This window comes from Sturnira hondurensis, unplaced genomic scaffold (assembly GCF_014824575.4).
Source record: "Sturnira hondurensis isolate 20B ecotype Veracruz unplaced genomic scaffold, ASM1482457v3 Scaffold0003693, whole genome shotgun sequence".
NCBI classification, from domain to species: domain Eukaryota; kingdom Metazoa; phylum Chordata; class Mammalia; order Chiroptera; family Phyllostomidae; genus Sturnira; species Sturnira hondurensis.
This window is the reverse complement of record NW_028076324.1, coordinates 10,469,960-10,483,154: the sequence shown is the minus strand read 5'-3', so window position 1 is coordinate 10,483,154 and position 13,195 is coordinate 10,469,960. Positions and strand designations below refer to the sequence as shown.

General features: G+C 48.9%; 1 protein-coding gene across 2 annotated transcripts in view; it reads left to right on the top strand.

Moving 5' to 3' along the window:
* SAFB2 (scaffold attachment factor B2) overlaps positions 1 to 9,664 on the top strand; it is a 31,842-nt gene extending 22,178 nt beyond the window's left edge. Inside the window, exons 14-21 of one of the 2 annotated variants that reach the window (XM_037042645.1) lie at positions 1,415 to 1,551; positions 3,035 to 3,316; positions 4,350 to 4,490; positions 5,776 to 5,818; positions 6,887 to 7,017; positions 8,714 to 8,826; positions 8,978 to 9,044; positions 9,340 to 9,664. In XM_037042645.1, coding sequence (XP_036898540.1) covers positions 1,415 to 1,551; positions 3,035 to 3,316; positions 4,350 to 4,490; positions 5,776 to 5,818; positions 6,887 to 7,017; positions 8,714 to 8,826; positions 8,978 to 9,044; positions 9,340 to 9,343 — 918 coding nt within the window. In that variant the 3' untranslated portion in view covers positions 9,344 to 9,664. The remainder of the gene's footprint in view (positions 1 to 1,414; positions 1,552 to 3,034; positions 3,317 to 4,349; positions 4,491 to 5,775; positions 5,819 to 6,886; positions 7,018 to 8,713; positions 8,827 to 8,977; positions 9,045 to 9,339) is intronic. The other variant, XR_005065939.1, reaches the window with a different exon arrangement.
* The last annotated feature ends 3,531 nt before the right edge of the window (positions 9,665 to 13,195 follow it).

Genomic DNA, 13,195 nt, shown 5'->3' with positions numbered 1-13,195 from the left:
CAGACTTATAACCACTAACCAGTGGGGTTTGTGTGTCCAAAGGTACATGTGTGTTATTCTTTGTGGTAGATGTTATGGTATGCCCTTCAGAAAATTATGGAGGATGCTGGCATTGATGGAGTTTGGAGCTTGTGCTGGGCTGCCAGTAAGTGGGCAGACCAAGTTGTTAACCCAGGAGTCCAGTTTGGGGACTAGGGTGCCATGCTGGTACAAAGGGTCTCATTCTTTTAGTAGAATATCTAGTCCTGACCACTGCCCATCTTTCAGGTTCCTTTGTCTTTCATTGATTCCCACCCACCCATCCCCCATGTGAGTTAATTAAGAAATTAAGCTAGCAGCTTTTTAAAAATGTGGTCGCCCAAGCCCTGGCTTGGTGTGGCTCAGTAGATTGAGCACTGGCCTGCGAACCAAGGGTTGGTTGCTTGTTCGATTCTCAGCCAGGGTACATGCCTGGGTTGCATGCCAGGTCCATAGTAGGTGCATGTGAGAAGCGACCATATATTGGTGTTTCTCTCCCTCTCTTCTCCTCTGTCTAAAAATAAATAAATAAATCTTAAAAAAAAAAAAGAAGAATGTGGCCTCCCAGGTTTCTTTTTTGAAGAGCCAGGTTGTGGTTCTCTAGGAGGTTGTGAGTCCTAGGCTGTATGAAAGCTTCCTGGGAGACTGATTCGTGGCCACTTTGAGTGTCCCAGCCTCTGAGAGCCTCAGAGGTGGGAATTGGCTGTCAGTGTTTCTTACCTTATCCCAGAAATAGAACAGCAAGGAAGTCGCTCATTAATCCTTTCTCCTTTCTTGGGAGTGTACCTTACTGGACAATACATTGGCTTGTTCTGTTTCAAGGCTGCCTGCCTGACCCCTGGTCAAGCACTTCAGAAATGAAAGGTGCAGCCCCATATCCAACTGTCCAAACAGCTGGCTTGACAGCTGCCCCCAGTGAATGAAGGGGCCATGTGGCATTGTACATGTGCCCCATGGCTTTACTACACTAGAAAAACTGCTTATACTTTCCTGAGGTTTCATTCCATCTTTTCTCTTCCTTTAATGTCCTTTGTTTACAACATTTAAAAGCCAGACTATAGGGTGAGCAGTTTGTAAAGTGTCCTATGCTGGGGCCTCCGTGTAACCCACGTGTGACAGAAGAATCTTCATTTAATCCAAATATGCATATTTAACCTTTTTTTATTTTTATTTACTGATTTTAAAGAGAGTGAGAGAAATATCAACTTGTTGTTCCACTTATTTATGTGTTCATTGGTTGCTTGTATGTGCCCTGACCAGAGATCAAACCCACAATCTTGGCGTATCGGGATGATGCTCTGACTGAGATACTCAGCCAGGGCCTGCATATTTAACTTTCATTGTGCATTTGTTGTAATCATTTTTCTGACATTAATAAACCACTTTTGGTAAACAGAGCTCCAAGAGTCAGGATCGCAAATCGGAAAGCAAAGAGAAGAGAGACATCTTGTCCTTTGACAAAATCAAAGAGCAAAGGGAGCGAGAGCGCCAGAGGCAGTGGGAGCGTGAAATCCGAGAGTCGGAGAGGCGGAGGTGAGTGGGGCTGAGCCAGGCTGCCAGGCGGCTGGTCTCCTCTGGGTATTGTCATTTTTTTCTTCCCAGTCAAGAGTCCTGTGTGGCCTGGGCTTATGGGCTACCTTGTGTGTTTCCCCCGGGGCCAAAAGACCCATCATGGATGGCACGATGTTCTTCAAAAGCCCATTGTGCTGAATGTTTCCTCTGGTTGAAGTTGGACCTGGTCCATGGAGCAAGCTCACCCAGGGGTGGCCTTGATGTAAAGGTCCCAAGTGTTGAGGCCTCGGTCTTCCCTCTGGAAACCTTCTACATAAATAGGATAAAAAAATGGCAACCGAGGAATGTGGTGGAGTTATTTGGGGTATTATCATGGGAGTAGCCTCTTCACTTCTGGGAGTTTGCATTTCGTGGCCTTTTTAGGCAACAGTGGTTACACGGCGAAGTTCTTTGCCCCTCTCACCTTTGCTTAAGAAGATAGTTTATTGAAGCCTGTTATTTCCACTTTTGAGTTCTGCCATTTCACATCAGGATATCTAGAGCCCCCTTGTCACTTCCTCCAAAGTTCCATGAAACAGAGGCTTTACCATGATGGTGTTTGGGGCACTTTCTTGAGCTAAAGTAGATCACATGGAAACTTCAGTTATGCTGCATTTGCTTTTCTCTAAAGTCGTGTGATTGCAGCCCTTGCCTGTGTTGCTTTAGAAAATAAAAGTACATTGAGAAACTTTTGATCCCAATTGGAGGTCATTTGCTTCCGATTGGCACATACTTGGTTTGGAGCCTTTCCAGGCACCAGTGGAGTGTGTGAAGAGTGACAGTATGTCCTTTCCTCAGATGCAGGGGAGGGTCGTCCCAGTCTCTGCTCAGCCTCTGGTGTGCAGTGGTCGAGGATGTGCGACCTTGACCCCAGTTGCCGGAGCCAGGCCAGCATACAATCACCCTGCTAACTTTCTCCTGTCTCACCTTCCCACCTCTGTTCAAAATAACACTCATTTAAAATTACAGTCTTTTAGAGGGAAGATGTGAAAATGATGGCTTGTTTTACAGCATTAACCTGCAACAGAATACCCTTCACACTCAGGGAAAGCTACTGTAACGCTTAAGTGTTTTCTCTCTATGTACAGCAGTTACCCTTTGCCTTTCTTATTTTTTTCCCCCTTACTGGCATGTGGCTTCATTTGGGAGCCTTTGAGCCAAGTCCTTCTGTCCTGGACCTGCAGCTCTGTGTCCCTTTGCTGTCACCTGCTTCCTGTTAGCCCACTTCTGGCTTTGCTTTTTTGAGAAAGGGAAAGTTTGGAAATTGGGGCTTCTGGCTGATCAAAGCAGCTTAGTGGGAGTGGGTGAGCACCTGCCACCTTGTAGTCTGGGGCCCAAGCCAGAGAGCACTTGAGAATCTCAGACTGGCCCAGCTGGAGGTGTCCCGGCCCCTTTGGAGGGCAGTGCCTTGATGACCAGAGACCTCCACAGCAGAAGGTCAGAGTGGCCTTGCTGTGTCCCCCAGAGAGCGGGAGCAGCGGGAGCGGGAGCAGCGCCTGGAGGCCTGGAAGGAGAAGGCACGGCTGCAGCGGGAACGCCTAGAGCTTGAGTGCCAGCGTCACCTCTTGGAGCGGGAGCGCATGGAGCGGGAGCGGCTAGAGCGGGAGCGCATGCGTGTGGAACGTGAGCGCAGGAAGGAGCAGGAGCGTATTCACCGCGAGCGTGAGGAGCTGCGACGACAGCAGGAGCAGTTGCGCTATGAGCAAGAACGGCGGCAGGGGCTCCGGAGGCCTCATGACGACGGGAGGTAAGGATCCAGCCCACCTGTACACCAGAGGTGGTGCCTCTCCTCCCATTCCAGTAGCTGCTTCTGCTCCCAAACATCTCAGAGTAGAGAATCAGGCCTATTTAACATGGATTCTGGACACCTTTCCAGAATTCACTGCCACTGCCACTGCCACCACCACCTCAAGTGTGTATAGTTTAATGTCATGATCTCATGGCTGTGTATTTTTCTCCAACTGAATTATTTGGAGAGTGTGGATAGTTACACTGCTGAAGGGTTTATGATGCTTTCACTTAGGCTGTGCCATTAATTGCACTGTGATTCCTGGTGGAGCATAACCGCCATCTAGACAGCACCCTCTAGAGTGCTGTCACAGGAGATGCCCAAGCCTGCATTAGACCTGCATTGGTCATGGCAGCCACTCCATCTCATGTCCTTGTGGGCGGAGAGGCACAGAGTCAGCACTGTGGGAAAGGACATTGCCTTCCATTTACAAAGTAGGTTTATTGGTCTCTAGCTTCTCTGAGCTGCTCAATTGACAGTCACCCATCGCCCCACCACCCATGAACCTAGTTTTCTGGTAAAAATCAGGAAGAAGATAATTGGATGCTGTCCTGAGCTATATGTAGTTCACTATCACCTGATCTAATTCCCTTTGCTTTTTGAAAAAATCTCAGAGGGAAGTTCAGGTTATCATTGAAGATGGCAAGGTGAAAACCTGACACTTTGGAATACCAGTCCTGAAGAATCAAATACTTTATTTCATTTGCATTTGAGCTCAGGTGGGGATCAAGGTATTAACAGCCTCATGACACAATTAGCTCACAGCAGTCCGTTTTTCAGGACTGTCAGATGAGGATACTCATATGCCTCTTGGCAGTTTGGGGGATATTAATTTATCAAGTCAAAGTGATAATGATTGAATGTTTAGAGATGAGCCCTGCAGGACATTTTAAATGATACTGGGCCTGGAGAGAGAGCTCCACTCCCCAACTCCACTCCCTTTTTCCCTCTTCCTTTTTCATAAATGAAATTTGTATCCTTTTTACAATAGGCGAGATGATGCCTATTGGCCAGAAGGAAAACGTGTGGCCCTAGAGGATAGGTACCGCCCATACTTCCCTCGGTATGATCACCGCTTCCATGACTTTGACCATCGAGACCGAGGCCAGTACCAGGACCACGCGGTCGACAGGTCAGTACCCCACTCACTCCCTGCAGCAGGGACAGGTCTCTTTGTGTTCTCTTAATGTCTTATTTACTTGTGAGAGTCCTAGTGGGTAGACTTGGACCAGTTGCACGTGGGATTTAGAAACATAAGCCTTGAGCAAGGTGTTGGAGTCCATGCTCACTTGCAGCATCTGTGATATGACTGCAGGAAGGCCCTCCAGAGCTCACTTCACACACTGCCGTTTACACAAGTAGGACAGATGGGGCCCTGGGCAGGACCTGCTTCTCGGCAGGCCCCAACATTCAGCGCTCTTGGAGATGGCCCAGGCTCTGAGTTTTTCTCCTTCATGTGGCATCCTCCCTCTCTGTCCCCTCAGCACCAGCCCCACTGGAACCACAGGGCTTTGGGGCAACAGTAGGTTTGTATGGAAAATAATATAAGAAATTACAATAAGAATAAACTCTGTGTTTTGTGTACTCATAACTTGTAAGCCTGCTTTTATCCCACCCGATAGATGAGGAAGCAATTTTTAGAAGGGGTATGACCTGCCTGAGCAGGCGAAGGTGCAGTGGGCAGGAGCCCATGTTTAGGGGGTTCACTGACTGGCATGGGTTTCCATGTCAGCAAACTGCAAAGAGGACTTACCAGAGAATGTGGAGCAGTTCTTTTTGGGTGTTCTTTGTGTTTTCAAGGTTCGGGGTGGGTTTTTAAGCTACTGTCCTTTTTTTCTTTGCTAATGCCTTGTTTAATGGGGACTGCATCTGCTTGATTAATGAGATAGCCCTCTTTTCCAGTTGAAGAGTTCTCTCTTTGGGAGAAATCTCATTGGGCTCCCCTGGGCTGCATATCCTGCATTTCACTGTCCACTAGCTCTCTGTATGGGAAGAGAGAACAGGGAAAAGGTGGCTCAGAAGCCACTCATTTAATTTGTTGTGGCTGGAGTCGGTCTGAGATTTAGTGTGAGTCACACATGCACTAGGCCAAACCAGGCGTTTGGCTTCCCTGTTATCCTGACTGTTGTCACCAGCCACAGGTAAATGAGGCCTTGGCTTCGTTCAGGGGTCTCTGCTTCTGAGATCCCTCCCTCCAAGGGATTTCAGTAAAATTCTTATTCCCACCTTATGGGCTGACTTCACTCTCACCTGCAGGGAAAGATGTGAGCCAGTTTTGTTTTGTTTTCAGTCAGGCAGTTCTTACATGGGGAAATAGAGTGAGTACCTCAGTTATGGAACTCTTAGTTGGGACATGCAGAAATGTCATATGGTACCATCAGCTGCCATTGGAATTAGACATTTCCCTCCTTTTTCAGGAGGGAAGGCTCAAGGTCAATGATGGGAGAACGAGATGGACAGGTGAGTAACACCCAACACTGGGTGCCTGCTCTGTGTCTGGGTCGGGGGGAGCTTGGACACGGTATTCTGGCTAGCCAGTAGAAGCGCACAGAATTGCTTGCCCTCTGGTGAGTACAGTCTGTTCAGATGTGTAGGGCTTGTTCTTGCTTCATTTTATCCAGCTGAAACTGCAAGTATCTGCTTGCTTAGAATGCTTCTTGAGTTTCAGGACTGCGGAATGCCCCACAGTATCCAAAATAGGGCGTGGTGGCCTCTTAGGGGGTTATTTGGACCATGTTGGGGGGGGAGTCCCTTTGTTTTAGGTGCTGTAGGAAGGTCCCACTGTCTCTAATCTGCTGATAATCTGGTGAAGGGTACATAAGGTGTCTACTCAGAGAAGGGGGGTCTGCCCTAAGAAAGGTGGGAAACAGGCATCAGAATCATGGTTTTTAAAAACAGGAATATGTTTTCTGAGAACAGCTCTGTCACTACCAGATGTGCTGGGTTTCTGAGCGCCGAACTGGTTGGCCAGAACACTGAAGTTCCTTTCTTCAGCACTTGCCTCCAGTGTCAGCTTCTGAGGAGCCATGCTGTGCTACCTTCATATTGATGGCTAGGAGGAAGGAGAGGGGGAGGATCACTGGGATCACCCTCTTGTCACCAGCAGAGAGGGTGATCCCAGTTCTTCGGGGAAGACTCTTAAGTGACTTTTCTCATTAGACTCTTGAGAGGAGGCATTGATTACCATAAAGCTTGGCCCTCTACACTCACAGGGCAAGAGAAGCTTGTGCTGGCAATTTGTGTGGCACCAGTGGTGGCGCTTTAGGGGCACTCAGTTGCCAAGGAAGCAAAGGGCTCTGCCGGGAGCCTCTGTGGTATTGTCAGGGTCACAAGAAGAGCATCCAGCAACATGACATTCAGAAGGGGCTTGAGCAAGTCCTCTTGGAGTGGCCAGAGGGCACTGTATTGCACCACAGTCTGGCCCACCTCAGGATTGTGTACAGGTTGACAAGCCTTCCAGAAGGCTTATATACAGGCCTGTAGGGATTGACATGACTAGAGTCACCCTGTCCCTCTTCTGCCTTCTAGCACTACTCAGATGACCGCCATGGCCATGGGGGACCACCGGAGCGCCACAGCCGGGACTCTCGAGATGGCTGGGGGGGCTACAGCTCAGACAAGAGGATGAGCGAGGGCCGGGGGCCACCACCCCCACCCAGGTTAGTGGGTGGGCCATGACAGGAGAGGGTATCTTCCCCTGGTCAGAGGCCTGCCCCTCTGAAAGTGGAACTGGTTGTGTGCCCCTTGCCAGGTCACCTGCATCACCCCAGGTATGAGCATCTCCATCACAGGGCCCTTGTCTGATGAAGGAGGCACCCCTGAAGCCTTTTTAGATTTGTCTCCCGGGACAGTAGGGAAGCTTACCACCCCACCACTACACACGTGTGTGTGCGTGCACAAAGTTGTCTTTAGGCATTTTGAAGGCCAGCATTGTGGATACCAGAAGGTTCTACGTTATCGCTCCTGGGGTTTTAGGTGTTTGGCAAAGACTATAGTTCCAGTATGATAGATTAATGAAAAGTGTGCTTTCCCGAGCGACCTACTTCGCACTTGGTCCTTTAACATTTAAACCATTTTCCTTAAGTACCTGTGGGAAATGTAAATGGGAGAACTCATCCTCAAACAGGAGATGGCCCTGAGCAGCCTCATTGCTTGATTGGGTGGCTGGCACCTGCTGGTAAACGTTAGTAGCTTTTGAGTTTCACTTTTGGGGAGCAGTATTGCATTTGCCCTTGCAGACAGGTGTCAGGGCTCTGGTAGGTCCCTAGTTTTTGCCTCTTGAGCACCAGTCATCCCCATGGCCAGTGCACTCAGTCCAGGCTGAGCCTGGGTCAGGGAGCTTTCCTAGACAGCTCTGGTGATACTGGTACCCACATGCTGGGACTGTTGGATTTTAATCTCCCAGAGTTTGTCTGAAACATTTTTCCTTTTTAAACAGCTTTTTTGAGACATAGTTCACATGCCATACAGTTCACCCATTTTTGAAGTGTACAGTTCAATGGCTTTCAGTATGTTTATAACAGGTGTGCAGCCCTCACCACAGTCAGTTTTAGATCACCTCCATCATTCCAAAAAGAAGTCCTGTCTCCGTGAGCAGTCATTCCCCATCCCCATCCTCCTCTTCCAGTCCCTGGCAACCACTAAACTATTCCTAGGTCTCTGGTGCCTTTCTGGACCTCTCACGTACAGTGTGGTCTTTGTGTTTGGCTACACTCAGCTGAGCATCACGATTTCAAGTTTTATTTGTGTAGCAAATGATGGTGCTCCTCTCCTTTTCACGGTCATGTAACGTTCCCTGTACGGGTGGACCACGTCTTGTGTATCCATTCATGAGTTGATGGACAAACACTTGGATTGTTCCTTATGAATCATGCTGCTTAGGGCATTTATGTGCAGGTTTTTGTGTGAACACGTGCTCCCTTCTTTAGACACCCAGAAGTGGCATTGCTGGTTCCATCCGTGGTCACTGTATAAGTTAATAACCTTTTGAGGAACCGCTGCTCTGTTTTCCCTCCTGAGGCTGCTCCATTTTCAGTTCACACTAGTTGTGGATGAGGATTCCAGTTTCTCCGCATCCTTACTAGCTTGCTCCTCTCTTTTAGATGAGAGCCATGCTTGTGAGGCAGGAGGGATCTCACAATGTCTCACTTAGTGGTTGTGATGTTACTGGTGCTAAATACCTCATGTGCTTAATGGCCATGTGTGTACCTTTGCAGAAAGGTAGATCCTCACCAACTTCCCCCAGAAACAGTCGGTACTGGGCATGATGAGCTGTGCCACAGTCTCCCCTAGAGACATACTGGGACTGTGGTATAGGTGCTTTTTTTTTTCTTTCTTTTTTTCCCCCTGGTGAAGGGGTGGACGTGACTGGACGGAGCACAGTCAGAGGCTAGAAGAGCACCAGGAGCGTGCCTGGCCGGGCATGGTAGACGCAGGCACAGCAGGCCGGGAGCATGCCAGGTGGCTAGGTATGAGCTAATGCCTGCCCATGAGAGAGGGTGGGGGGCCCTCTGGGAGGGGTGTCCAGTCCTCCCAGAACTCTTCACAGGTCAGCCTCCCCCGGCATTTCCAGAGGCTTCCCAAGAAAGCAGTGTTTGCAATCTCTTTCTTCTCTTCCAGGTGGTGAAAGGGGCCTGTCTGGACCTTCAGGGCCTGGGCACATGGCCAATCGGGGTGGAATGTCAGGGTAGGTTTTGTCCCCGGATAAAATTGATTTGTTCCTGCTCCTCACTTCCTTTCCCTTTTTTGCATGTTTGATGAATTTGCTGGGTTGAATGTTTTGAAAACAAACCCCAAAAGCAACTCTTGGCAATTTGTGCAAGTAACACCCTCCAGTGACCCGAAAGGTGGTCTGTGCATAGGGTGCTTCTCATCCAGAAAAAACCACACGGGCTCAGAAGGCTGCAGAGCTTCGTACTGTGCCACGTTATGGTGGAAATGTAAAGCACTTCAAGGGGACAAACGTGTGCCTTTGTTCCTAGGTGAGGCGACTTTGCACAAGGTGGGCATTCCCAGGACTACGTGGTGCCCGGTGGAGGACTGGCAGGTGGAGGACGGGCCGGCCAGGACCGGGGCAGCAGAGTCCCGCACCCCCACCCCCACCCATATCCCACTTCACTCGTCGCTACTAAACCCCTCTTCCTCCGCATGTTCAGGTAGGCAGACGCACTGTTGAATCTCTTAGCCAGTTACCTTGAACTTACGGAATCTTTTAAGAAACAAAAACAAATCCTGCCACCATGTCGTAGCTCGGTAACATGTGAACTCACTTTTTTAAAAAAATATAAACGTGTTCTTGTTCTGCCATTTTTGAGACAAGGTTTCTGTAACAAGGCATTCCATTTTCCATTAATAAAAGTTTATGGTTCGCACTCTCGTGTGTGTGTGTCTGTGTATGTGTGTGTGGTCGTGACCACAGAGTAGAGAATAGTACTGACCTGCAGCAACACTGTTGTGCACTCGGGTGCAGCTGCTGGCTTGTCACATATTGAATTCTCTCAGCCATTGTTGGAGTGGGGTGTTATCTCCCCATCTGAGAGATAAGGAGCCTGGTGCTGGGGTTAAATCACGTGCCCAAGGTCTTGGAGCTTACAGGTGGCAGATCTGGTTTGGAATTCTTCATTGAGGGAGGGGTGTGTTTGTGTTCTGGAGCCCCTGACCAGTCACTTCACCCTTCGTGTTGCAGTGCCTGGGGCAGTGCCCAGCGATGGAGTGTGCTTTAGGGGCCTAGCTGAGGGGTGGGCACATGTGGCAGGCCCTGCACCACTTAGTAACTGCCCTCGGCCCGCCAGAGCACACTGGCCCCACTAAAAGGGCAGTCCCTGCTTGGCACGGGCTCAGTTTGCCTGATCCAGCCATTTTTCTGGAAGTGCAGGTTCTTGTGTGGAGTCTCGTTTGTGACAGCAGTGACTAGTTTTCTACATTAAACACTGCCGAACCAGGCCCCTGGCCCCAATCAGGTCCCTCCAATGTGACACCACAGGGAGGTGCTTCTCTTCCTCTGGGAGAAGAGCAGCTACACAAGCAGAGCTGTTGGCAGGGAGTGGGGCAGCAAGAGGCCAAGTCTTTCACCTCTTGAGTGGGGCGTCTGATGGCCACAGGCTGGGTGATGGGTTTGTGCAGGGGACTGGCAGCAGGAGGGAGGGCTCACTTCTCACCACTCCTGGCCCTGGTCTGGTGTGGTAAGAGTTAATCCACCATGCTGCTTGCTGGGAACCTCAATTCCTTCCCCTTGGTAACTAGGACAGCCACCCCACAGGCCCCAAACAATTGCCAATTCTCCCTGAGTACCCTGTGTTCCTGCTGGGCTGTTTAGTTTTAAAAGAGCAATCTGAAAATCCTTCCCAGCATTAAAGGCAGGTCAGTTCTGGCCCTCTGTGTCCTGCCTGTTTGAATTGCTGCAAATAAACACCTCGAGCGCTTCCTTCACCACAGGGGCTTGTAGAGTTGTTTTCCAATGACAGGTTGTCAGGACATTGACTCCATGTTGCACATGGGGGCCAGCGTGGCATATTGCCTTCTTCATGGAGGTATGTCTCCTCTCTGCAAGCTATAGAGTCTAGAAATTGGGGTCTAGGTTTCCCATTTGGGGGAGAAAGGCCAGGCTCTGCTGGGTTAGTGGATGAGACCAGTTTTCATGTCACATAGCTGTAATGGAGCAACTACAGTCTGGTGGGCAGGAGTGGCACCCTTGGGAAACCGTGTAGGGTAGGCCCCTGGACAACCCCTAGGGGTGACAACAGCCCGTTCCTGGTTAGCTGGGCCTAAAACCCAGCTCTTGTCTTAATATGGAGACACAAAATGCCTTCATTTGCTAGGGCTGCCATAACACAGTTCTGCAAACTAAGTGATTTGAAACAAATTTATTCTCTCCCAGTTGTGGAGTCCAGAAGTTCAAGGAGTTGGAAGGGCTGGTTCCTCCTGAGGCCATGAGGGAAAATCTGTCATAGTCCTCTCCTAGCTTCTGGGGGTAGCTGGCCGACTTTGATGGTCTTGGCTTGTTCTCTGCCTCCTTCCCCCAGCCTCCCTGTTTGCGTCCAAATTTACCCCTTTCGTAACGACATAGTCATACTGGATTAGGGTCACCTTAATGAGCATATGTTACCTATGTAATGGCCTTATCTCCAAATCAAGTCACATTCTGAGGTCCTTCAACATATGAATTGGGGGGGGCACAGTTTCCCCCCCAATACTACTCTACAGTTTTCATACATACAGATTTTTCTAGGGATGCAATTTCTGGGTAAATTTAGAGGGTTACTCATCATTCAGTCCAGAACCTTAACCAAGAATTGGTCACCATTTCTATGAGCAGCGCTGCTGGGGTCTCATCACCTCCCTGCTGACTCCCATCTGATTGGCTCCATCTCAGTAGGTAGGTGCTCACCACCATGTTCACTCTCAGGGTGGGTTAGACAGTATCGGACATTCTTTCCATTTCTGTACCTGGTAGGTTGAGTCATTCTTTTTTTAAGTTGCATGTAGTTAGGTTATATCTGCTCTGATTATTTTAGGAGAGGAAAGAGAGGCGGAACAATATTTGTTATAAAAAGGGGCTGTAAATGGACAGTCCAGTTTTTTCCACCTTCTGGCTCCTGTGAGTAATGCTGCCATGAGGACAGGTGTATGCGTTTGTCTTTGTCCTGGGTGGATACCTAGGAGTGGAATTGCTCCACTGGGTCAGGTGGTGAATCAGTTTAATTTTTGAGGAAGCACTGGACAGTTTCCCACAGCGGCTGCACCATTTTCCATTCCCACCAGCCATGCACAAGCATTCTAGTTCCTTTACATCCTTGCCAACACTTGTTATTATGTGTTTTTGTTTGTTATTTCATAAAAGCCATCCTAGTGGACATATATTCATCGAGCCAATGGAATATTATTCAACCTTTAAAAAAAAGACATTCTTATCTCTGCTACAACGTACATGAATCTTGAGTACATTATGCTCAGTGAAATAAGCCAGTTACAAAGGGACAAACACTGCATGATCCCACTCAGATGAGGTCCCTGGAGAAGTCAGATCCATAGAGACAGGAAGTAGGTGTTCGAGCCAAGGAGCTGGAGGATGGGAGTTAGTGTTCAGTGGGGACAGAGTTTTAGTTTGGGAAGGTGAGAAAGTTCTGGTGACGGATGGTAGGGATGGCTGCCCTTCTGTGAATGTGCTTCATGCTGCTGAGCTGTGTGCACTAACAAGTGGTTACGTTTCATGTGTGTTTGATCACAGTGTTAAAATAATTTTAGCCCTGGCTGATGTGGCTCAGTGGATTGAGTGCCAGCCTGCAAACCAAAGGGTAGCTGGTTTGATTCCCGGTCTGGGGCACATGCCTGGGTGGTGGGCTGGGTCTCCAGCGGGGAGCGTGCAAGAGGCAACCACACTTTGATGTTTCTCTCTCTTCTTCCTTTCCCCTCTCTAAATGGCTCTTTTTTAATTTTATTTATTTTCAGAGAGAGGGGACAGGTAGGAGAAAGAGTGGGAGAGAAGTAAAATAAATAAATCTTTTTTAAAAATAATTTTAGCCCTGGCTGGTGTAGCTCAGTGGATTGAGCGCTGGCCTGTGAACCACACGATCGCAGTTCGATTCCCAGTCATGGCACATGCGTGGGTTGCAAGGCCAGTTCCTGGCAGGGGACACACCAGAGGCAACCATACATTGATGTTTCTCTCCCTCTCTTCTTCCCTTCCCCTCTAAAGATAAATAAATAAAATCTTAAAAAAAATAATAATTTTAAAGGTAGAAGGTCTAAAAAAACAAACAACAAAAATGTGGGGGTCTGTTAAGTATCAAGAATGAGAACCACTGGGGTATAAGTGGGGAGGGCAGGCTCAGGAACCAG